The following is a 26,266-nucleotide window of genomic DNA, read 5'->3' on the forward strand; positions in this document are numbered from 1 at the left end:
TTCAAGTAATTAAGCTTTTATTTCCCTGCCTTCATGTATATCAAAGCAGTTGCTTCGATTTGTCTCCTCTCCCAGCCCATCCCAATCCCCCACCCTGCTGCATGCTTCTGGTGAACCCAGACGAAATCCAAACGTCTGTGGCCAGCACAAGAAACCAGAGCTGTCCCCTCTGCAGTTTCGCAGTGAATATAAATAATGCATACACATACCTATTTCCCAGCTACATTTTCACAGTGTCATTTTGGTAAATATTTAGGTAGCATGAATCTCATCAGCACAAAGAGAAAGCTTCACTGAAAACTCATTGCAGATATTTACTGATGAATTGAAAGCGCTTGTTGCATGCTTATCGTTTACTTGTTTCCCTTAAGAACCAGAAACTAACCATGTTTAAAGATTATCGTTACCAGGTTATGACTGTGTTATGTATCCCAATAGCCTAATAGGAATATGAAACCAAGTACTATTTCCTCCTGATTCTTGCTGAATCAATCCCTGTTAACATGAAGACCCGTGGGCACCCTCAGATGGGACCATTTGGGGCTTTGTGTTAGGAATGACTTTGTTCTGTCAGAAGCACACTGTCTTTCCAACCAATGGTTGCGCTAAAACTCACAGCTGCACTTCTCAGTTAGCTTGTTGGGGCTATGCTAGAAAGACAAATGGTTACTTCAATGTGATCTCGGTCAGCTGGTAATTCGTAGCTGAAGTGGAGAATTCCTTTTGACTGCTAAATGTCTTCTTTGAGGCTTATGGCACCGAAAGTGGTTACTGATGGCCACATGAACTTATGTTTGATATGAAAATGGTATTCACAGAATACAGTTATTACATTTGATTCCTTTTGTCTTCTATAAACAAAGCCGTTATGCAGGAAATTGTTTGCCACATGTCCACTCTTTGATAGTTCTATTTACAAATTTTTATCAAAAATATGGTATTTACATGTGTTCTGTTAATTTCTTCTAAATTTTGTTTCAGCTCATTTTTGTGTAGAAAAATACCAATCCTCGAGAGCATTTGCTTTTTTATTTTTCTTCCTAGGGAAGCACTACAGTGAGGGATTTGTTTCTAGATGGGCAGCTTCTGGGAAAAAAAAAAACAACACAAAAAGTCACTTTGAACTCTACGAAAAGTGTATAGCCGTGAAATATACAGTGACAACAGAAATGAGTAGGATAAGCCAAATGAAGCTAAAGGAAAACAGAACAGACATAGCCTATCTTTCCACTTTCAGAAAATAAGGTCATAAATAGCTACAGCTGTAGTCCTCTGTTTCCCCAGCGTCCTATGAACACAAGCACATTTAAGCATTGATATTGCCCTGCAATAATTGTTTTGACTGCTACAGCATTGGCCTCTTCTATTCACGTCCTCACTCAGCTCACACGGTGTCGCAGTCCCTGGAGCCTACGTTGAGCTCTGAGAAGAGCGGTCATCATGCGGGCTGCCGTCTGAGTTCTCGGTCTCCCCCTCTGAGATGGCCTGCATCGGCGTGTTATACAGCCGGCAGCGCACGCTGTACCTGCTGCTGCTGGCAGCTGGCGGCGCCCGTGAGCGCCCCACTCGTGAAGATGCTGACATGGGAAAGCTCTTGGGGGAGAAACCTTCTGCGTTGACCCTCGGTGAGCAGGGGGACAGTGGGGATGATGCATCGGGGCTTGTCACTGAGGGACACTCGTCCTGGCTTTGGGAAACATCCGCTGTCAGCTCTCCAGGAGACTTGGGCAGAATAGGGCTTTTCAAGATTTCTGTGGCGGACATCCTGTAGCTAGAATCAGACCGACTGCCTTTTTTAAGGAGCAGTAGTTTAAACTCCTCGTTAGATGTGTTGGACTTTTTGGCATTCCTGTATATCAGCCCAGGGGACCTCTGACTGCTCATGGGAGCACCTGCGCTGCTGGCGGATGATGTGCTGCTGGTGGGCAGCGTACTGCTGGTGGGGAGCTGGCTGCTAGTTCCAGAGGAAGCTCTCAGTCTGTTCCTTACAGACAGATCTCCGGAGTCCTTTCTCCCAAGAACTTTCCTTTTTGATCTGTAAAAATACAAAGAAACACTCTTTCATATGCTATCTTTGTAGAACGTTTCCCACTAGTCTGGAGTTACACAGATTCACTGTGCTTTCAAACGAACGTAGTCTCTCTTAATCCCTCTGACAAATACCAGAGGCTGTCAGTGACTGGCAGCACTTAAAAGCATAATAGCTCTCGTGCAAGGAATGAGGCACTGTGGCACAGTCTCTCAGAATCTTACCTGGCTCTTTTAAAACAATTCACGTACAACCTGCTATTTATAAAGACAGTGATGTCTACAGAGTCCCAGGTTAGCCAAATAATCACCATAATCTGTTCATTATTAGAAATTTTTAATTTCAGCTGTGATTGAAAATTTAAACTGAATGCAAAATACTCTAAATTTGAAGAGATACCTCCTCTTCATTCTTGGTATGGCAACTCACTTATAAGAATAGAACTGGTGGGCAGCATGCAGAAACCAGTGCGGGGAGTTTTCTTTGGAGACGTGTTTGCTAGACGTCTGATAGCAGACATTTGTTAGACGTTTGTTAGCAGCCTGATCTTACTTGTAAAGCATCCTATATATGCCATAGCAATACTCATAATGCACACATGTGACCAGCACCTGCTACTCCTGACCCCTGCTAATATGGTTAGCACCACAAACATCATTTTATAAGGCAAACAGCCGTAACATGTAAACAGCCATAATATGTAAGAAGTATTACCCTTACTACTTACTTTATCACTCCCCCTTTTCAGCACTGGGTTGCCAGAATGTGATGACATTACAGAACACGGAAGCAGAATGGCATGTGAAATACTGCCTATAAAATCAAGCAGCAGCAAGCTCTAAGTGGGACTCAGTCCAGAAACACAAGTGGGTGGCAAAGTTTGGGTGGCGAGGGACACCTCCACCATTATCTGCTTTCTTCAAAGGCCTGAGTGACTGAACTTCTAAGTGAAGTCTAGATTATGATTATTGTACCATCTGCCAATTATTACAAATTTGATCCAATCTGAGGAGAGTTAACTCATCCCCACACTTGCAAGGCCAGGCACCAGTGAGACTTCATGACATCCAGCATCAGTGCTGGCTGGGATATTTCTGCATGCCTTGGTCATACCACCACAACAGCTATGAATGGGCTCAACCATCAGATAATTATTCTGCAGTGGATGACATGCAGCTGGGGAAAGGATGGCTGGCTTTTATAGTTCATAGTTGCAAGGTCAACTTACCTATGAATGACTGCAAACAGGTCCTCAGTAGTACGAGGTTTGTTGGGAGACACAAAAACATCCTCAGCTTCAGCCTGAGAGTCTTCACTCAGAGGGGACATGATGGAGTCGTCGCTTGGAGAAGACTCTGAGGTAAGTACAGAAACCATGGTTAGAGTCAGACCACTGCTATATTTTGAAAGAGCACTGCTAGTGCAAGGCATAAGCTTGGTGTGTAAACAAGTGGCCAATGCTGGCCATACAGACTTCACCCTCTAATCTCTGAGTGGTTGCTGTTCTGTCAGCCCAGGAGGGCTAACTGAGGCATGCCATGCTGTGTGACACCTCCAGGGCCCTGGTCCTTCATCCTGATGTCAGTGACACCCCCCAATGCAGAATGAACTGCAGCACAGAAAAGAGGACTCAACTGACCTTTCAGCGATGGCTCTTCTGTTCCACCTACTGTCTCGTCTGCCCTGCTGGTACCAGAGGCACTTCTGGTAGGAATACCTGATGTGACATTCTCCTGCTTGCAACTGGCTTCACTGAGCAAGTTTACTGCTGCCGTCTCTGATTCGTAGCTGATATTCCCAGGCACGTGGTGGCTTAAATCGAGTTGGTGCTTAAGCTGATCACTGACATCTGCTCCCTCTGCCTGAGCAGGGCCGAGCTCCAGCTGCTGCCCACTGCCACAGAGCTCAGGCTGGACCTGCACATGCTCAAGGCGGCTCTCTGGTTCTGCTCCCCTGTTTGCATTCTCTGCTTCATATTCACCTGTGAGGAGAGCTGAGCCTTTCTGAAATCCTTCTGTAGAAACTGCAGAAGTCTGACTTAGAGCACTGTCCGGCAAATGCTCAGCGGCTGGGGTTATTTGGTCCTTCACAGTTTTCATTTCAACCACAGCCACACTTGCTGAAGGTACAATTTCCTGCTCACAATTACTCTGTCCACTGAAAGAGGAGCTTTTTTCTAAAGATGGCTTCCCAGGGCCCGTTTCTGCTGGGGAGGAGTCGATATATGACATGATGGCTTCCTCAGTGGAGTACTGCCGTGATACTGTCTTCTTGGCTAGGAGCGGCCTCATTTTCCCTGGCGAAACATCACCAGCCACCAGTGTGGGCTCTTGGATGCAGAGCAGGTCGGGGATACTGCCCTTCTGCTTCACTTCTTCAGGCCTGTTGATGGCCCTGAGGTGCACGGACTTGAGGACGGAGGGAGTGATGGCAAGGGCAGAGGGATGGCTGGGGCTAAGGGCTTCCCCCACTGCGCTTTGCTTGCTGGGATTGAAGGCGTGCAGCTGGTGCCGGTGAGCAAACGGTTTATTCAAGACGCTGTGAAGAGCACTTAGGTCAAGATGGGTTGGAGGTATAATTGGGAGTTCGAGGTCTTTGCTTGCAGACATGGTGCCATCCTTAGAGAGCGGCTGTTGGAGTGAGGACTTCCTCTCGGGTACTTTTGGCTTCCTCTTGCTGCCCCCTGGGGACAGCGGTCCAGAGAAGAAAGCGGTTGGGAAGGAAGAGGTCGGTGTCTCTGACTGGCTGGAGTACCCGCTGGAAGGTGAGGCCAGCCCCGCCAGCTTCTCTGGGGATGCCAGTTTGTACTCGCTGTCAACGGAAGGCAGGGATGGGGTGGTGGCCCGCGACCCGGACTGGGATGTCTGGGACTCTGAGCTTTCTGGTGACTTGATGCACTCTATGACTGTGGTACCCGTAGCAGTGCTCGAATTAGACAAAGACCTGTAAGGATCACCAGATTTCAAGTCATTCAGGAGCCAGAGGTCTGCATAGTGAGGTTGTTCAGCACCTTCATCTTTGAAGGACGGCATGTCAGCCGTATCGAACTGAGCGTCCTTCATGCTGCCATCACTCTGGCTCACCCAGGGCAGCTCAGGTTTGGGTGGCAGGCTAGAGGCCTCTGCTCTAGAAGGTGTGTTGGAAAACTCAAGTGGCAGTTTCATTTCCCTGGCAGTGTGCAACGTGTGCTGCCCACCGCTAATCTTTGGTTCTTTCTTCTCGGGAAGATCCATGCTGCCCTCAGATTTCCTTAAAGATGAGCTGCGTTTTGGTGGAGCTGGCTTTGCCTTTGGTTTCTTCAGAGAGATGCCCTGCCGTCCCTGCCTCCTGTGACTGATGCATTCCTGCCAGGTGCAGTCGGCCAGGCTGGAGGTCACACTTGCCACCTGGCCGCTCTCGGAGCCTGCAGCTGCATAGTTGCAAATATAGCTCTTGTTGCCTTTGAGACCACAGTCAAAGTGCATGGAGGTATAGTATCCTTCAGTATCCACGGAGAAGTGTGAGCTAGTGTCTGCCTTGTCAGAGGGGCTCTTCTCTAGGAAGCTGTCATATGTGCCCATGCTTGTGAAGCTTGGGCATCCCAGGCTGTCAGCCTTTGTGCGCTCAGGGCTGAAGTCCTGGCGACAGGATGCATCGTGGTGGTGGTGCAGATAGTTCCACTCACTGTCACTCGTGTTGCTGTTGTTGGGGTCATCGAGTAGATCTGCCACAGTGGAGGTGAAGGAGCTCGCCCTGTGGCCTCTGACCTTGTCCACGTGGTCACCATACTGCTCTGTGATGAAGACACTTGAGTCCTCGTTGGCATTGGGAGCAGTGTTGAGGGACAGCTCGGAGTCACAGTGCGAGGAGCCAGTCAGTGGTGGAGAGGCGGCAGGAGGAATGGTTTCGGATGTCTGAGAGGGACACGTGGAGCTGCTCCCACTCCAGTTGCCACTGGAGGACTGGTGATCGTCCTTCTGATCCATGTGGCTGCTAAGCAGGACTCCTGCTGTGGAGATGGAGTGAATGGGGCTCCCAAAAGTGTCTGAGTTGGATGAAATCTCGCAGCTTCCTGAATCTGCCATCCTTGACAGTCGTGACCTCCCTCTCTCACCGATGCTGTGTTCAGGGCTGTGCAGGTGCTGAGGACAAGTCAAACCCAGGGGCTGATGCTCTTGTGAACCCTGTTTGCTCAGGACCTCCTTCCCTTTTTTCGGATGCCTCTCCTGGCTGGCTAGGAAGCACTCCGCTTCATATGCTGAACTCTTGGTGGTAGCAGCTGTGTCGCCCTCGCTGGCTCTTGCTCCCTCACGAGGGAGGCTCCGTGAGCGGATGCGGTTGCTGACAGCAGCAGCGAAGACGGCATCCCCGTTGTCTGCCAGCACCAAAATGTTGCCAGCAGAGTGTGAGAGGGAGGCGACCACACTCTGCCCCCTTTGTGCGCGGATGCGGCGCCGGGAGGGAGCGGCGATAAGGATTTCTTCTGTCTGGCACTCCGAGTCCCTGGTCCCTGACCGTCGGCTGCTGGCACTGGAGAAGTCCGGGTTGGCATGCACAATCACATTGCGCTCCCTTGCCACCGGTGACTCATCCGAATCTAGGGTACACGTAAAGCTGGGTGAGAGACCGCTTTGGATGTCCTGACAGGAGACGACCCACAAAGCAACCCAAGAAGCATATCTGCATTTAATCTTGCTGAGTGTTGTACCAAACCTAACTGCTATAACATGTACATAAGGCAGACCTCATCCCAATGAGGTGGGAAATTCTCCCAGTACCGCAATGTGATATCAGTTCTCCTATTTCTGCAATGTGATCTCATGTAGAGCTGATCTTGCTGTGGTAAATATTAAGATGAATATTAACTTCTTGTTTTTTGTCACTGTAGTGCAAGTAGCTGCAGGCAGTTTTCAGGAGTAGCTGCCTGACAAAGCACTCCATAAACTTCTAAAAATAATTTCGTTTTAACTACATATCTTTTCAGAATTTCCATTATCTGCTTCTTTCCTACCAAGAATATTTGCACAGTAACAGGATCTTTGTTTCATAGGTTCTCTGGTTGCTTATTCCCTATGATAAACACATTCTTTATGCTTCCGATTAAATTTCACAGTGAGCGACGAACCAAGGTATCAGAGCCACCTTCAGGTGCAGATGAACATTAAGTAATAATGATCCTGTTCATTTATTTTTGGGTTAAGATCAATTTTACACTTGATTTGCCCTCAACAGAGTTGCTCCTAATTCACCTGGAGAAAAAGGTGAGGTAAGCCACTTGATTGCAAATATTCTTGGTAATAAAGAATACAGGGAAAGAATTGAGGACAAGCGTGACAAAGAAAAGAAACTTTTAGCAAAGCTTTCCGTGGGGGTACCAGCAGCTGTCTCTAATGCGGATATCCAACTGATATCTGAATGAGCTGTGGCAGCTCATCACTTTGCTGAGCAACATCTGTCATTTCTTTACCTTAAGATCCCCTCAGACAAGAAAAAACTTTCACTTAATCTAGTTACTTTTTATGCACGCAACTATGGGTTTATAACAAAAATTAAATGGAAAAAAAACAACAACTGATCAACATTTACACAATAAGAGTTGAACACATACATCTATATTACTCGGTAAGGCCCCCAGTATATCGGGGCCATATGGAGTAATATAGCTTTGCTGACTGCAGTAACTCAAAAAAACAAAACACACCATTTCCAAACTCCACAACCAGTTACGCTTTCAGGGTTTTGCTTCTTTGGAATGCCCGCTACCAGCTCAATAAGCCTGCAATTTAAGTTGGTTAGAAAGCTATCTATGGAAGAGTTGTATTTATACTACACCTATTTCTTGTTGCACTCTTCTGGGGATGCCAGAGATGGTTTTCCTCCTCCTCAACTTTCGTCTCCGCTGTAGTACAGATTGTGAGTGAACAAGAGAGCAGCGTATACTAGCCTCTCTGTCAAAACCAACTCCTGCAACCCATAAATAGGTCTCATTAGCCTTTAGAAATAGTAAACAAAATTTCATGGCTGGAACACAGTGGAAGTATGTGAGCTTGTATTAAGCCTGTGAATAAACATAAGGGAGCCCTTATGTAGCTCTTAAGTAAATTATATTACAGTGTATCACAGTTTTACATCTAATTCCAGCTCCCCCTCAGCAGCCTGGTCTGCCAGAAGTAACAGAAGGAGTGAAGCAAAAAAAAAAAAAAAAAAAAAAAAAAAGAAGAAAAGAAAATCAGAAAGAAAAGTAGATTTGAGAGCTCTTGGTAGCAGGACATCTTTTTTACAACTATTTATCCATCTGTCATAGGGACAGTGGTAGTAACTTGTCAGAAAGGAGTAATCTATGTAACTAAAATCTGATTTACTTTAAGCAACTAAGCATAAGAAAACAATTTAGATTTTAATTTCATATTGTAGTAGCTGAGGGCTTCTTAGGAGACTGATATGCCAAAGGGGCTAACATTTTGGAAAGGAAGAAGACAGCTAAAAGAGGGCCAACTCCACATACAAGTTCAGAAAACACTCCTTTCTTTTTTCCACATGGCCAATAATAAAAGAAATGGGGAGTAGATATTGTTGTGTACCACTACATGGTCTGACTTTCCCAAGTGCTCTACACTCAGCAGGACATGTGGGAGTCTGCTCAGGGAATCAGCTCACACATTCAAGGTCCTAAATGTAGATTTAGGAGCCTAGGTTCACATGCACATCTATTTATAACCATGGTCACGCAGAACAGGCAAGAATTCCTCATTTGCTTTATGTTTCCATGGCATTACCACAGAAAAGTCTCTTTCACTTTGCTTTTTACACTGTGGCCAACGTAAAGTTAAAAGGAGGCTGGCCGAAAGGCCTGCACCTGCCTGTACTGGCTCTTTGCATAGCTGTATGCTCCTGCTCTCTCAAGTTGATGGGGGATGGGAAAGAAAAAATGTGCCAGGTCCATAAAAACTCTAACATTGGGATCACTGGTAAAGTGGTTTGTAATCTTAGGAAAAACAAACGAATTGAAGAAAACAAATAAAAAAAAAAAATCTGATAAAAACCATTTTAATAGCGTATAATTATATAAAACATAATTATACACAGACGTACACATACATATTACACTACATAACAATGTAAAATGTTAAAAAGTAACTTTCTTGTAAAAGTTCTTCTTGAAATCTACTACAGTGAAATAGAGGCTTCAGACAGATGTCCTGTAACCACCAATGCCCCTGAAATAAGGAGAGGAAGAACTTTCTTTAATATGGAAGGAAAGTGCTGTAAACTCCAACAACAGTCATATTTTAAAAGTGAACATTTCTTGGGGTTGGGAGAAGCTTAAAGAACAAAACAGAGGAATGAAAGCAAACTCTCTGAAATGAAAATCAATCAGAACCATTGCTGGGCTTCCAGCAATTGTGAGTTAGCTGAACATGCTCTGTGTGCCAGATGCATGGGTCATCTTCAAGAGGAAAGTGAAAGAGGGTACATCCTCCCCGTGACGCATACAAATTATTCCCATTAGTGCTAATGAGAATGATACACATAAACATCCAGAAGATTACATACCATTCTTGATCTGTAAAACTGATCGGGAAATTTGGTTCCAATGTATGGCAGGTGGAGTCTAGGCAAAAATTTCTATTACTGAAAAAGTTAACATTGGTCCCATTGGTCTACTGCTGTATTTCTCCTATGCACTGCACTGTGTGACATTAGTGATGTTGAAAAGCCTTCATACTGAGGATTCTATGTGCTACATATGTATGTACATATGTACTGAGGATTCTATGTGCTATATGAGGAGCGTCACTCTAATGCATTGTGGAAGTGTGCCACACTGCTTACTTCCTTCTTCAGGGATGTCCATTGGGAGAGCCCAGCCTACACCACGCAGCCCATTCAGGCTGCTCTGCTGGCGGGTGGCCTGACCCCATGCTGTCCCCACAGCTTCCCGCTGTGGCTCCTGGCTGCCACCTCCCTGGGCAGCAGATCTCATAGACACCTTTACTGCCCAGAGCAGAGGGGCACCAGGAGTGCATCGCCGTCACTGAGAGGAATCACCTGGCACATGGCAGAGCAGGAGGGATGCCACCTTAAGGCTGTACAGCAAGCAGCCAGACCCAAAGCCCCAAGCTCCCTGGCTGGGACTGGGGCCATGCAGGGGTGTGCAACCCTCCTGGCACCGTAGGTGACTGGGCAGCCTGTCCTGCAGGAAAGCTGGGCACTACAGACAGACACAAGCGGGAGCAATGTGATGTAACTTCCCTGCTGTCCCCCAGCTTCTGGAAAAACACTACGAAATATCAGTATGCTGTCTGAGGTTAGCTGGAAGTTCCCTGCTTTTCTTCCTGATTGCTTATTTTAAAGTCTGTAAGTGGGGAAAAGTTAGTCCACTTTATGCTCAAAACTTGGTGCAAAATATAATTGAGGAAACATAAACCTTGTTTTTACCATAGCCTTCTGGAAGGAGAGAAAGAGAAGGAGAGAAAGAGAAAGAGAGAAAGAGAAAAACAACCTGATTTTTGATTCTGGAAACAAGTCGTCTATCACATTTAGTCAGTGATAAAGCTGATCCTTACATAAACAGATTCTTCTTTAAATAAATCTAGTAAAATGCATCCAAATGTTACGTAAATAAAAGAAAATGCCATTACTATACCTTCAGCATAGCTGCATGTAAAGAGATCTCAGAGTGATGGTTTACATGCTACACAGTCATGACTTGCATATTTAAAGCACTGCAAATAGTAGCCTACATTCTCTAGTTTCTCTTCTCCTGCTACACATGACAATCATATGATTAGTTTCTGTGGCTTTCTGCATTATTTCAGCCAGCCACATTCAAAAAGCTATTTGAGGTCTTTGTGAATACAGGCTGCAGGTTATATACACAACAAAAGTACACTGTTTATGCAGGGAACCAGTGTTACGCTGTACAGCATGACTCACAAAGTATGGGCCAAATTAATCCTAGATGCAGCTTCAGAGACTTCAGCAGACACGCACGAAGGATGAATTTAGCCCACTGTCCTCCAGCAGCTGACCCTCAAGCTAGGGTCTTTGCCCACAGACTATAAAATCCAGTGACTTCAAACAAATTAAACAGAATAAGTACTTGACCTCCCTCGAACCATGCAATAAATACAAAAAGAAATAGAAGAGATTTGTACCAGTGACATTGATGGGGATAATGCAAGAAGAAATCACTTGGGCATCTTGTTTCATTTTCTCCTCTGGAGTTGGGAGAGGTAGTGCTTTACTCCAATTGGTTTGTTTATCCAGTGTAGAAGGGATATTATGTATTGGATTTTTCGGCCTCTGCCCTAACATGACATCTGTATCTTCGTCCTCTGGTGGATGGGACTGCAAATGAATACATTCAAAATCAGTGTCTACCATTCAGGCACGCGAGGCTACTGTTGAAACAAAGCAGGCACACAGCTCAGCAATCAGTTACAGGCTGCAATGGCAAGCTGCTCTCAGCAAGTCACAGTACAGGCTGAAATCACACACCGTTCACAGAAGAGAGATACCTCGTGCATCCTTTTGAACGCACCGCTCTGCTGGCTGCCCGTAAGGACCGGCCCCTTGTACACATTTGTTTGAGGTCAGGCACCGGAAGGCCCAATGCCTTAAAAAAGAGCCCTCCGTGCTCCAGGAAACCATTTGCATTTCATTTTTACAAACTATGGACACGAGCAGAAAACAAGTTACAGAAATCCAGTGGAAAGTGGCAGGTGTTAGCAGTGCCAGGGTCAGGAGGACACTGGCCAAAGGAGATGGGCTGCCACCAGAAGAAATTCAAAGTGTTGTTTAGAAACCATGCACATTTTTACAGCGTGTTAAGAGAAGCACTAGATACAGAAGGTAAAGTAACAGAGAGAGAAGTAAACTGTATTGAAGCAACACAGATGCTTTGTTCTCTTTCTGAAGCAATAAAAGTCCCCCAGCAGCACCTTGTCCTGCAAAGCTGCTGTAACGCTGCCTATAACAGATAGATTAATCACATTGTTATGTGGCACTAGCTACAAATCCCTGTTTTGGATTTTCCTTGTAAAAATAATAATAGTAAAAAAATACGTTGTTTTGGAGGAATACATGGGAGAAACACTCACCTTTTTCTGCCCAGTTCCCCCCCTTTCTCCATGAGAACACTTCCAGGAGCAGACAACTCTTCCCCCAGCCTGGGAAGTGACTCTGCCTCTCCTTCCCGCATGAAGAGCAAAGCCTCCTCAGCTGCCCTTCTCCTGAATCCCCAGCTGCTACCTACCCAGCTTCTCCCTTATGACTTCTGTTTATGCTTCACTCTCCAGTTTGTGGTGATTTTTGGCGAAGACAAAACGCTGCATTCCCCAGCCTGGCAAGGTCCAGCAGGCAGCAGGATGACACTGCCTTTGTAGTGCTGCCATCCCTCCCCGGCTCCACATACATCCCAGGGAACGAGCTGCCTCTGGCTCCAGGCAGCAGCCCCAAAAGCGTTCCAGACCCTAAGGCAGGGTGCAGGGGGACAATCACTTACCTGGCCAACCTTGCCCCCCGCAGCACCCCCAGGTCCTCCTCCCGCCCGCGGGAAGCCCTGCTTTCCCACGTTGGGTTTTAGGAAAACATCGCAGCCTTCTTTCTCTCTGCAGCTTTTGTGCTGATCCCCGGCAGACGTGAATGGCTCATATAAACTTCCAGCACAAAGGACTTTGTTTCCTAGGTAACTCCCCCCTCCCCAAAAGTTTGATGCATGCAAAAAAAAAAAAAAAAAAGAAAAGAAAAAAAAAAAAGAGAAAAAAAAAAGAAAAGAGAAAAAACAGAAAAAAAAAAAGCCCACAAAACCCCAAAGGCTGCCCACACACAGCAGACACGGAGGCTGCACTGGCTGCTGGCTCTGCCAGGATAACAATGGAACGGGGACAAAGCGGGTGAGGTGACCCCACCGCCAGCTCCCACTGCCAGAGCTCCTCCTCAGCACAGGGCAGCATCGCAGGGTACCCAGGGAGCAAATGCCCTGGTGCTGCCCCAGCAATCCCTCACTATTGGGGAAAAAAAAAAAAGGGCAGTTGGGCAATAACACTGCAGGGAAAAGGAAATGCAGTCACTAATGCTATGGGCTCTGCCTTGGTCCAGGCCTTTAATGGGGCAATTGGATCCAAGAGGTGGCTTTGGGGCCACGAGGTCCTGAAACTGTTCTGAGGTGAAGAATGAAGGAGGGAAAAAGTTGTTGTTATTGTGTCTATTGACAGGAGAAACAGAAGAGGAGTCTCTTAGAGCAGTAGAGTTAGCAAATGAAAAGCAAGCAAGAGGCAGGGTGAGGATCTGGAAGGGAGAAGAGTGAGTGAGACAGGGCTGTCAGCAGAGAATTGCTTGTTTTTCCAGTACCTTTCTACTCCATGGGGTCATGTGGCAACACTCAACTGGGGAGGGCGAACGGGTGCTGTTAAACTATAAGTGTGAAATGTAAAAAAGAAAAAAAAAAAATCAAATTAAAAACATGCACAAAGAGTTTCTGGTAAAAGCACATTATTTTTGTCCGGATAAACTAGTGTCAGAGGCAAAAACACCCTGAAATTTCCATCTCGATTTCTAGCTCATGCTACTCCACAAATGAGCCCCACCTCATTCAGGTATGCCTGCAGAGTTGATTGGATCCATGTGAAGTCTACACTGATTTCACTTACTCAGATCAGACAAAACTGTAGTGAAATTGGGTCAAACTCCTTGCACAGACAGACTTAAATTGGACTAAGAATGCCTTGTATTGATTTGGGGAACTCGAACTGTGTACTGCCTGAAGCTGGAGCAGTGCAAAGTGCTTTTCCAATTACACTACAAATGATCTACTTTGTAATATAAGGAATTTTTTTGCCTGAGGTATTTATAAGCTATGGATATAAATAATGCTGGTGCTGAGGATGATTTAACAAATATATTGTTCACTGAGGTCTTCTGTAAACTGTGTGATTTGTCCTGTCTTCTTGCTAGATTCCAACACCTGTCGCTTTACCCCAGTCCTATGTGTGTGACTAAAGCCAAGTGAAGCTTTCAAATGAGAAAGTCCTCTAGCAGAGCAGAAAGAGAAAATCAAAAGAGCACTGTTTCCAGCAAACGTTTCCAGCAGGTCCCTCAGACCTCTGCAAAACCATTTCTCCTAGGCTGGAAAAAAGTCCTTATTGTGGGATGAACACTTTTGCTTGAGCAAGAAAAGGTGCGGAGATATCGAGTATGTCAACTAGCTAAGTTTGCTCTTCAGATTCGCAAGATTTTTTTCCTTGATCTTTCAGCTGCGTTTCCAGTCACCTGCTTTGAGCAGATTTACCACAGCTGAAAGGGTCAGGTTCTGAAATTCACCTTCTTCCCCTTGGAGGGTGTCAGAGCTCCCTGGGGAGAGCTGAGATGAATGGAGATCAGTGCTGCTGAAGTGGCAAGAGGTCAGAATATGAAAATCTTTTACATCTTACAGAACTACCATAAAGGCCTAGAAGGTCCCAGTGAGCTCACAGGGAGGAGGAAAATGAATAGGGACTTCCTGCTCCACCAGCTGCTAAGGGCAAGCATCTATGAGAGAAGCAGCAGGAAAGGGTAGCTGGCCTTAGAGGGCTACAGGCTACAGCAGACAAAACAATGGCTGACAATCTGTGTCCTGTAGATGCAGAGCTTTTCTACCTCCCTGTGTGTTCCTCTGCCTTCCTGACTCCTCCATGAAAACACGCCCTGGTTATGCATACCCACAGACTTGCCTTGATGTGCTGAAGCCTCAGGTCTCAGCAGGACAAACTTCTGGGATGGAGACTTAACATGGAGAAACACCAAAAATGGGAAAGGCAAAGGCTGACTTACGAGTGTCTCTTCTTCCATCCAAAGGAACAGGAGAAATATCACGAGGGGCTGAGGTGGGCAGCAAAATTTCCAGCTTCTGCTATCACAGCGATGTGACCTGCCACTGTGATCTGACCAAGTGGTCCTAAGGTCACCTACCTACTGACTGACCCTGCATGATGCCCACTACCAGACAGCTGAGCACAGTGCCATGCAGCAGCCTCGGTGTTTCATTGCCTCTGTGCTTGGGGAGGGAGCAAACTGCTTCTCCTCAAATGTTCTCATTCACTCACAAGACCAGAATATCTCTAAATGTCTTGGGTGAACACATAATCAAGCAAGAAATTATTATTATATATCCAAAGCTGTTCTGGTCTGATGGGCAAATCTGCCATTCGGCAGTTTTCAAAGTGAATTTCTTTTGTGTGGGTGTGCTTGGCAAACAGCAATGGTGATAATCAATCTGTTAAACACAAAGCCTGAATACTTTAAATAGGCATTTTTTTCTTTAATGGGCTAAGATTGCTTTGAAACCAAACTGGTGTGTAATTGCTTGAACAGGGATTTATTCTGCAGTCACTGACAAATGTGAGCATCTCTATTTTCTGCGCTATCCCATCATGCAGTTGCAGAGGTGATGGTGTGCTCCTGAAACTGCTTTGCAGTAAAAATCTTGGTTGCATATGCACATGATCTGATTTCTCATTGCTCTCCATCTCTTCAGTGTGGAAGTTTTTGGTTTCTGTGGACTGCAACAAAATCATGAAGATGTCCAGGCCTGAGATCATTGTTATGTTTCCCTAAAGGGAAACAGAAACCAGCGTTGCTGCAGAGCAGTTCAGCTTAAACTTCCCTCAGCACTTGGGATGAGACGCATCACTCTCAAACATTTGTCCCACCAATTTTAAGAGGAGTCTAGCTTTACTTGCAGATACCTACGTTGGGACACATGAATCACCTTTTTAGCTAATGAAAACCTTACATTCCATCAATGCAGTGGCAAAGAAGCAATTTGGCAGTCACAAACATGCCAGCCTGGTAATTTATGGGTCTGTCCTATTTCTTGCTCCACAGCTGGGATCAGGAGGAGGAAAAGAATGGGCCAATGCCATGCAAAAATGCCATTTAATTCCACTCGTTCTATATCTTCCAAAGCTTTGAGATGCCACTTTGAAAAGCCTGTTCAGGATCTTCAAGACAAAAAGGAAGAGTGCTGTAGGAAGCATCATCATGTACCTGGCCTGCCTGCCTGATAGTGACAGTGTTAATGGAGCTACTGGAATTTCAAAGCTAGTGCAGAGGACATTTTGGGCACTGTGCAGTGGTGAAAAGGAGTGAAAAGTGTAAAACCGAGAAAAAAAAGGCTAATTTCTGTTCAGATAATAAAGTTGTTGCTAAATGCTAAAGTCTTGTCAAGAGCCGTACACATTTATCCTCAACAGGCTTCTCTAATTCAGTTGTGGCTGAGGTAATTCCTTCCCCACCCCCTGCACTGCTGTGACTGTGTAGGCAGTGTGTACTCTTTAGGAAATGCTGGCAGCCCATGCAGCAGCAGTGCCTGGTGCTGGAAGTCCAGGCAAAACCTGGGTGAGGGCAGGAGGTGGCTGGCAGCATTTCTCTGTTCCTCTGAAGATAATTTCTTACTCCTGCTTCCCATAAGTTACAGCTAACAACAAGCATAAGGGATCAATATTACTTACGACTTCCAGCTTCTATAGTAGTGCATACTGCCTTCCCACTGAAAAAGTGGGCAATGTATTAGCATACAGCTTCAGTGCTGCCAAGCTTCATATATGGTCCACTTCCAGCAGTGGACAAAACACACGTAGGATGCTTATACAAGCTAAGTGAGCATAGAAATCAGATGCACTCATTAACAGTACATCCCGACTTCACAGCTGAAAGCAGCCATTCCCATACTGACAAGGAGAGAGCAATCGGGAACTGGTATTCAGTCCCACATTCACATGAGGCTGCTCCTGACTCCTTCTGTGGACCTTAGTGCAAGCTCCCTCCCTCCCTTTCTCCCTTTCTCTCCCGTAGGAAAGAAAGCCTGCTGCTTCAGTAACTCAAAGGTGCTCAATCAAATGGTGCTGATTCATATGTTGGAAAAATTAAAGGCCTGGTAAAAGGAGAAGAAATACTAATAAAAGATTAGCAGCTTTCCATTGCTTTCGGAGCAAAGCCAGCTGCTCAATTAGAAAATAACATTCGTACCTACAGAGCATCTTTGTCAGGCAGTCAGCTGAAAACAAGAAATACTTCTGACTGTGCTATTTTTGCTGCAAAACACAACTCCGCTCACCTCCCTGCTCTAGACATTTCCCTGTGATTCATTTTCCTCAGGTTTTGTTTTATCTGCTTGTGGGTGTTTCATTTTATTTTGGAGCATCACAAATCCGATCTGTCACTGACAATCCATTAATGATTAATTTGCTGCTCCAATGTTTTGACAAGGCAATGACAAAAATAAGATGTGCTTTCTGACAGAAGTCATGCCACACATGGCATCCCAGCAGATGTACGTACAAAATAATAATCTTACCATACACAGTAGGAGGTATTGCATTCATTGCACAAACAGTGCTATGCAAGTTCAGTCTGATGAATAAGGTCATAGAATCATAGTATCACAGAATGGCCTGGGTTAGAAAAGGACCACAATGATCATCCAGTTTCAACCCCCTGCTATGTGCAGGATTGCCAACCACCAGACCAGGCTGCCCAGAGCCACATCCAGCCTGGCTCTGAATACCTCCAGGGATGGGGCATCCACAGGCCTGGACACAGTACTCCAGATGGGGTCTCACAAGAGCTGGGTAGAGGGGTCAGGTGGTTTTCATTTGTAACAGATACAGGCAGGATTTGCACACTGAAAGTATGTGGCGCAACTTGTGCCTGGCTCTTAACTGTTATTTTTTTATTGAAGCTTTGCAGAACTTCAGCACAGTGTGTGAAAGTTTGTACATGCGGTTGTGTGCTGTACAGAGCATCCTCAGACAGACCACAGGAAACATTTTTAAATGGCAAAGCTATGGAATCAATTATCCTATGCATTATTTTCTTTTCATATTTGGTCTAGCTGATGTCTCAGGGAGAGGCCAAACTTGACTAGAAAGCAACCTCCTGCTTTTTGTCTTCAGATTTCTGCTCAGTGTAATTATGAACAAAATGACACTGCATATTGTGCACCTGTGAGTGTGAATTCCCAAACGCTATTCCTTGCTTATTTTCAGCTGTGCTACGAGGGGTTGGAGAAACTGTGGTTCCATAGCACCTGCACTCTGATCTGCAGCACTGAGATTCTGGAGACTCGCTGGACACGCTTAGTGAAAACAGAAAGAAAAAAAATGTGGAGAATATGAAAGAGAGTCTGAAATGCAGCTGGAATGACACAGCATCTTCACACTCTGCAGCACTACAGAGAGGGTTGTCATGGGAACGTGTGTAATGAATATTTCCCTCATTTTCCTAGCTCTGTACCTTCCTTGTACTTTCCTCTTCTTTCGCCCCCCCCCCCCCCATTGGCAAAAATGCCTGAAAGAATGATGCTTACAAATCTGTCTGGTTGTACAGCTGCTCTGTGTGGAGTGAGATTAAGCAAGTCAGGGGTTTTTAGCTTGAAAAATGAATGTCTGGGATGAATAGGGAAGTAAAATCATGCCTGAAAAAAACAAGAGGGGCATGGAAAAAGTAAGAAGGGAGACAGTGCTTACTGTTTCTCATACTCTAAAAATTAGCAGGGATGCAATGGAATTATGAGGCATTGAGTTAGAAACAAACAAAAGATATATTTTCATACTGATTATTAAAGTCACTGTCACATGCTGTTGAAGCCAAAGGTGTAAATTTGAGGAGGGATTAAACAAGTCTCAAAATCAATGCAGACTTGTTGTTCCTTGGTGGTTCTTATTGTGCATTTCATCTCTGGCTCAGCAGCTCCATAACCAATTTCTGCATGAAACTGCAAGGATATATCATGGGACAAGAAGTGGCATAAATCATGCCCCCTTTTTACACACCTTTCTGAAGGATCCCCTTTTGGTGTCTGGCCTAAGCAGACCTTTCATCAGACAAATCAGGGCAGTTTCCCTTACAAGAATAGGCTACAACAAAACAACTGTAAACACATCCTGCCAGGAACACAAAAAATCCTGGGACACAAAAAACCCTAGAACACCATTGTTTCTACTTCTCTGCTGCTTCAGGACAACATCATCTTATGATGGAATAGTTCAAAATGGCCTTCCAGACGCATTTACACTGGTATCAGTCACTTTGGACTTTAATTCATTTGGTCTTTCTTGGAATACGTGGGACTGACTTTGGCACCTTCCTACAAACAAAAACAGCTAGCCATGCTTAAAAATGAATCTCCACCAGGTAAAGTTAATATTCTCTAACTTTACTAAGCAGTATGCAACATCTTTGGAAAAGCACACTGCTACTTAATTGGCAGCAATAAAAAGAGCAGACAAAATATACTAATTTGGAAACCTCAGCTGGTCTTGTACATGGGCAGTCTGTTTCTTGGTAGCTTTTAGTACTGATAGATCTCACAGTTCTCACAGTACACGAATGTTACTCAAAGTCAAGCCATTTACTTCAGTGCTTCAATGAACATATTTAACGCAAACGCACAGTTTGGAAAAGTCAAACTGTGTAGCTTAAAAATTTCCCAGCTTCTTGTTGACCACTTTTCTAATTTCGAAGAAACAGAAAAGGGTGTCTACTCTCCTCTCATTTAGCAATTCTATTACCAGCACCTTCCAATGCATTAGAAAAGTGGAATACAGAATAGACTGCTGAACCACATGTAAAAATTCCTGTAGGACTTAAACATCTTTAGTTCATTGATGAACAGATGATACAATCAACCTGCATCAGATATCAAACACTTCCAGCAGCCCCTGAAGCATATACACATTCGCAGATGCCAAAAAGTTTATGCTGAAAAGGGCAAGTTAGCCAAGAACAGCACCCTTAATTTTCTCTTGTAATGATATCATTAAGTCATAAGGGTTGGCACATTATCAATTAGTTATTCATTGTTGCAGTATCTTGTAAAAATCTCTGCTCAACCTTCTCCCAGACAGAGCATTCATGTGCAGTTTCATCTTGCCTTATTCTGTCCAGAGTTGCCCCATGAACAAGGAGTTCTCTAAAAAGTGGGTCAAGGCACTCTGAAATATTCTGGTTTTGGAATATTTGCACTTCTCAAAGTAGAACATTTCCAGATGCCTTGAAATCCATAGGACTACAACCTCCGAGTCAGCACTTGTTTGTTCCTCCTTCAGGGACCATCAGATCTGGTTGGCTTCCAAAATAAGCCCCAGTATGGGTGGGCACAAAGCTTAATGTTTCCCTCTCAAAAAGAAAAAAGATGGCCTTGCTGATAAAGCCAAGACATCTGTATTCAGCATGACTTAATTCTGCCATCTAATACAGGACTCAGAGAATTGCTCACTATTTATTATTATTTTGTGTTACACAGATGGAAGTGATGTCTAAAATGCACTGGTTCCAAACACAGAAAAGATACAGGCCTTTCAACACCGAGTATGCAATTTCAAAAGATATGACTTGTTCTCCATCTGATACTAACTAAGAGAGCTTTATGTTCAGTATATTGTCCAAACAATTATCTGTAACTAATTCCGATCCATAATGTAGGGTCACCTCTCCCTTACCTTTCAATGACCCTATAACAGCACTAGCTTTGATGATGACTTACAAAGCAAAAGAATGTAAGCCTGTTTCTCCTTTAAGTCTTCCTTTCCTATTCTGTCCATTAGCATCAGAATATCTGCTTTCATTTGACTCACAGGGCCTGCAAATTTAGCCCGTTCAAGCCTGCAGTGATAGTGATGCTGTCCTTGAAATTATCCAGGTAAGCAGTAAAAAAGTCAGAATAGTCAAATTAATTGAAACCTTATTATGCATTTCATGCTTTAAAATGAGAAACAAAACTCTGTGGACTGATTAGCTCAAGTTAAGGTTCCTGGGCAGATGCTTTACACTGTAACTCCTTTAACATTATGGTATTTCCATATGGTTAATATAATGGATTAGGGTGAATGTACTTGAATTTCTAAGCTCAGGGGGTGATAAACCAGTATTCATTCATATAGTGCTCATGGCTGCAGTATCTCTGTAGATGCCATTGTTCCTGTGCCTGCACATATAGATCTGTCCCTCTATGAAGGCTGGCATTGGGCAGATGTATCAATTACAAGACAAACCCAGGCATGACCTACTGAATTTTATTAGGTTTGAGGAACGCACGATCTCTTAGCTTAGCACAGAATGTAGCCAGTATGGCAATTCTGTAGGTCAAGCACCCAGACTCACAGAAGTACTACTGTCCACACAAGCACGAAAACTAGTTCCTTTAGAGAAGTGTTGCTAAGCCTCTCTGCACCTATACAAGCCTCCTGACCATCCTCAAAGCCCATGAGCTCTTGGCTACTGGCAATGACAATTTCAGGGCTGAAATTACAGCACTTACTGAAATGACAGGAGACTTCTGGAAGTGCTGCCCAAGGCAGGAGCAGAAAACACAAAGAGCTGTGGAGAAGCATCTGAACGAGTGTGTCTATGTGCTGGCCTTATGTGAAATATAAGGTTTCTCAGTGGAAACTTTCACCCTGTGACTGGCTGCTGGAAGCTGCTACCTGAGCCATCTTACAGGTGAATTGCTAAGACCAGCAATGTTGTGCCTGGAGAGCACTTCTTAAGCGGTGTCATATCTAGGTCCCACAGCCCTATTAAAGTGTTCATGTGGGATACTTGTAGCACAGAAGAAAGACTTACTGGTAGAAAGTGCCGGTCCTTTATCGCTTGCCTCTTTTGACTGCAGACTGCAGGGAAGGGAGGAAAGGGAGGAGCCACCACAGAGATGGGCCCTTGGACTTTTTGCTCTCTGTTATCAACTCGGCTTCGATGTTCTGTTTTGGAGGAGAACAAAGAGAACATGAGTTTTTCAGAGCATTAAAAACATAAACATTTCTACTAACTGCGCAACAGAGCTATGGAAAGGACATGGAGCTGAAGTTCCTCCTCTTCTCCAGTGAACACTACTGATGATCCTCAATGAAGATGAAGGGGAGAAGCACTTACTGGGCTCCCAGGCCCTCAAAGAGCAGTGCCTATACACCCAGCATTACAGAATCACAGGGACTGGAAAGGACCCCTGAGATCATCCAGTCCAACTCCAAGCTAAAGCAGGTTTCCTACAGTAGGTTGCAAAGAAAAGTATCCAGGCAGGTTTGGAATAACTCCAGAGAAGGAGACTCCACAACCTCTCTGACCAGCCTGTTTCAGATCTCTGTCACCGTCACAGTAAAGTTCTTCCTCATTTCTTGTATGGAACTTCCTACATTCCAAGTTGTGCCTACTGCCCCTCATTCTGTTGCTGGGCACTTCTGAAAGCCTGGCTCCATACACTTGACTCCCACCCTTTAGATATTTATAAGCATGGATAAGATTCCCCCCCAGTCTTCTCCAGGCAGAACAACCCCGGGTCTCTCAGCCCTTCCTCACAAGGGAGATGCTTCAGGACCCTCATCATCTTTGTGGCCTCTGCTGGACTCTCTCCAAAAGTTCCCTGTCTTTCTTGATTGAGAGCACAGAACAGGACACAGTACTCCAGACGTAGCCTCACCAGAGCAGAGTAGAGGGGGAGGATCATGTCCCTTGACCTGCAGGGCACTCTCTTTTTAATGCACCCAGGACACCACTGGCTTTCATTGTCATGAGGGCACACTGCTTGCTTGTGGTCACCCCGTTGTCCACCACATACCCAGGTCCTTCTCTGCAGAGTTCCAAGATGTTGGACAAGATCAGGCCCTGTACCAATCCCTGGGGAACACCAGGCATCCAACTAGACTCTGTGCCACTGATCACAACCCTCTGAGCTTTGCCAGTCAGTCAGTTCTCAATCCACCTGACTGTTGATTTATCTGTTCCACGCTTCCTAAGTTTACCTACTGGGATGCTATGGGAGGAAGTGTCAAAAACCTTGCTGAGACAGCACCCATTGCTCTCTCCTCTTCTACCCAGCCAGTCATGTCATAGAAGGCTACCAGTTTGGTCAAGCATGATTTCCCTTTGGTGAATCCATGCTGACTACTCCTGATAACTTTGTTTTCTTCTACTTGCTTCAAGATTATATCCTGAATAAGTTGTTCCATCATCTTTTCAGGAATAGAGGTGAGGATGACTGGCCTGTAGTTTCCTGGCTTGTCCTTCTTGCTCTTTTTGAAGGCTGCAGTGACACTGCCTTTCCTCTAGTCCTCAGGAACCTCTGCCATTCTCCATAATCTTTCAAAGATGAAAAGAGAGCAGCCTAGCAATCACTTCTGTAAGCTCCCTCAGCACACATGGCTATCACACATGGTATTCCATGTGGGGCCCATGAACTTGTGTGTGTCAATTTTGCCTAGTCCATCTCTGACCAGACTCTCTTTGACCAAGGACAAGTCCTTCTTTCCCCAGACTCTCACCTCCTGGGTCTGGGTTTCCCAAGGAGCAGCCTTAGCAGTAAATATTGAAGTAAAGAAGGTGTTCTGTAACTGCCTTCTCGGTGTCCTCTATTACCAGGGCTCCTTCCTCATTCAGCAGTGGGTCCAAGTTTTCTGCAGTCTTTCTTCCTTTTGCTACTGACGCACTTAAAGAAGCCTTTCTTGTTGTTCTTGACCTTCCTTGTCTTAAGTCTTCCTCGTTGCATCCTTGCATGCCCTGACAGTTTTCCTATACTCCTCCCACATGGCCAGATGCCATTTCCATATTCTGTAGATTTTCTTTTTCCATTTGAGATTATCCATGAGCTCCTTGCTCATCCATGTGCACCTCCTACCATCACTGCCTGATTTCTTACTCCTAGGGATGCACCTGTCTTGAGCTTGGAAGCTGAACTTACCCTGAACAGAACTTTATACCTTTAATTTCAAGTAATAAATGAGCTGACTTCTAAGTGCTTGGGATGCAATGCCTGATTCCCAGCGAGAACTTGCAGCTCCTGTTGCCTTGAAATATCAAGACACTTGAACATCTGCATTCTAACCCTAGAAAATGTACCTTTCTGAAGGGAAAGAAGGAAACATAGCCTCAGGTAGTTCTCCCTTCCCTGTCTTGATATCATGCAGCAGTTCTATGGCCCAGTATGGAGGAGTCCATCCTGAAAAAGTCACGATCACTCTAATCCCAGCCCAAAGGAGTCTTCTTCCATCATGGGCTTACAATATCCATCTTTCTTCCAAATCAGTTCCAAGTCTCTGAGATTTTCCATGTGAATGGGAGAATGCTTATGGATTTCCTACCTCTAATTTTAGGTGAAAGCTAGGTGAAAGGTAATTAGTGTTTGCATAGAGTGCTGCTGGAGTGTTGCAGGTCGTTTCCAACCTTGTGATTCTGTGATTCTGTGATTCTGTGGAAGGGGATGATGTATTCATCTCATGCATATAACTATGGTCCAGCCAACCATAGCTGGTTTCCTGATCTAACGTTTAGTTAGAATTACTCCTTAAATAAAGAGATTATGAAACTCTAACAGAAGAAATAGAGCAGAGACAATAAACATATTTAAGTTAAATTTCAGATCACAATTTCATTCTGGTAAGTGTAATTATTTAAAAAATAAAATCAAGCAGCATATGACAAGCTGCCTGCTAAACCTGCACATCTGCCTTAGACATGCAGGATGGGCAGCTTCTCAAAGTGCTGCTTAAAAGCAAAGAGGCATTTTTGGTCACTGCCTTCCCACCAATGTCAAGCTTTCTGCTGCCCACCAGATGGCAGGCAGAGATCAGCCTGCTGCTGGGACGACTGCAAAGCTGAGCTGCTGCAGAAAGAAAAGCTCACTTGTGTTCTATTTGAGCACTGCAGTCCTGCTTTGTTGCTCTTTGCAGTGCTCTGAAGATATGCTGCACCTCCAAGATGGTCCTGAGCAAAACTCTGTAGAAATGCTGATGTGTAAGAATTAATTAGAACATTTCATCCAGCTAACAGATGCTCCATAGATCCCGGTAAGTATTATTATAACCCAATAACAACAATATACAGGCAAGGCAATGATAGCTGCTGGTACAAAACATTTCCAACTAGGGAATCTGCAGAAGAACATTTTAAAAGTGACCTGCATGGATTTTCTCCTTTCTTAAGCCACAGAAGAAAGGTACAGATGTCTGCCTCCAGTTGGGAATCTTCCCTCAGTTAGACAGCAGGAGAAAGCCAGCCTTTGCCTATCTTCTGCCTTCCACTGGTTTCACTCAGCAAAACCCCTGTATGGCAGGGACTCTCCTCCCTCCCTATAGGCACTTAGCTTCCACCCAGAAAGGATGCAGCCCTCCTCCAGGCTTACAAGCCCCAGGCAGGCATCTCAGATTCTGTGGAGCCTCTCTAATATCACTGGACTCCAGGTTTAGCCCCTGGAAAGTTAGATCACAGAATCACAGAATCACACAGAATCACAGAATTGTAGGGGTTGGAAGGGACCTCCAGAGATCATCGAGTCCAACCCCCCTGCCAAAGCAGGTTCCCTACAGCAGGTCGCACAGGTAGGCATCCAGGCAGGTCTTGAACATCTCCAGAGAAGGAGACTCCACCACCTCCCTGGGCAGCCTGTTCCAGTGCTCCGTCACCTCACTGTAAAGAAGTTCTTGCACACGTTTGTGCGGAACTTCCTATGCTCCAGTTTCTGGCCGTTTCCCCTTGTCCTGTCTCCACACACTGCTGAAAAGAGTCCGGCCTCGCCTCTCTGCCCCCACACCTTAGATATTTATAAATCTTCTCTGTCCTGGGACACTGTTTAGCATGTGGTTAGGAGGAGATACATAGCCCTGTTAAAACACTCAGTTCCTCCATTCTTTGTCAGTGAACTAAATAATTCATACTTGCAATGCAGAAATATTTATTTTAACAGAATGCAAGAATGTAAAATGGAAGAGTAAAGAGTCATTTCAGAACTCCTCTAGTAATCATAAACAAGCCAAAGAGGACATGAGCTTTCTGTAAGTGCCAAAACTTCTTCGCCCTAGTTCTCAAACCCAGTGCTGTATTCCCAAGGAGGCATGGTGCTTGAGCCCCTCCATGCATGCATGCAGCAATACTTACCTCTGCGCAGGGCTCGCAGGTGCTGCTTGGCGTGGTGGTGCAGCTCCTCCACACACGGAGGTCTGGTGGAAGGGAGGAAGATATTTCTTTGCTGATGCCAAGGTGCCCGGTAGTAGACACTCAGTTTGCTCTCTGCATCCAGGTTGGAGACGGCTGTAGTAAAAGAGAAGAGCTCCAGGTAAGACTCACAGCACTGAATGCATCAGTCTAGCTGAAAAGCAGTTTCACTTGGAACAGCAGTGCCAAGAATGAGCACTGAGGATGTTATGACAACCCTTATCCCACCAAGTAGCAGCGATTCTTATCTTCTCCATGTTGCTATACCACATTATGCCACTTAGCATTTAGATAATG

At 45.1% G+C, this 26,266-nt stretch overlaps 1 protein-coding gene across 4 annotated transcripts in view; it reads right to left on the minus strand.

Annotated features, from left to right (window-relative positions):
• Window positions 1-1,010: 1,010 nt before the first annotated feature.
• NHS (NHS actin remodeling regulator) overlaps window positions 1,011-26,266 on the minus strand; it is a 247,007-nt gene continuing 221,751 nt past the window's right edge. The window contains exons 2-9 of one of the 4 annotated variants that reach the window (XM_048933172.1): window positions 25,913-26,065; window positions 21,614-21,747; window positions 13,364-13,426; window positions 11,167-11,359; window positions 7,841-7,972; window positions 3,669-6,605; window positions 3,258-3,384; window positions 1,011-2,035 (exon numbers count right to left, since the gene is read on the minus strand). In XM_048933172.1, the coding sequence (XP_048789129.1) occupies window positions 1,411-2,035; window positions 3,258-3,384; window positions 3,669-6,605; window positions 7,841-7,972; window positions 11,167-11,359; window positions 13,364-13,426; window positions 21,614-21,747; window positions 25,913-26,065 (4,364 nt within the window). In that variant the 3' untranslated portion in view covers window positions 1,011-1,410. Of the gene's footprint in view, window positions 2,036-3,257; window positions 3,385-3,668; window positions 6,606-7,840; window positions 7,973-11,166; window positions 11,360-12,266; window positions 12,338-12,515; window positions 12,788-13,363; window positions 13,427-21,613; window positions 21,748-25,912; window positions 26,066-26,266 lie in introns of those variants that run through there. The other 3 variants (XM_048933182.1, XM_048933192.1, XM_048933200.1) reach the window with 3 other exon arrangements.

The sequence above is a fragment of the Lagopus muta genome, chromosome 1, assembly GCF_023343835.1.
Source record: "Lagopus muta isolate bLagMut1 chromosome 1, bLagMut1 primary, whole genome shotgun sequence".
Lineage (NCBI taxonomy): Eukaryota > Metazoa > Chordata > Aves > Galliformes > Phasianidae > Lagopus > Lagopus muta.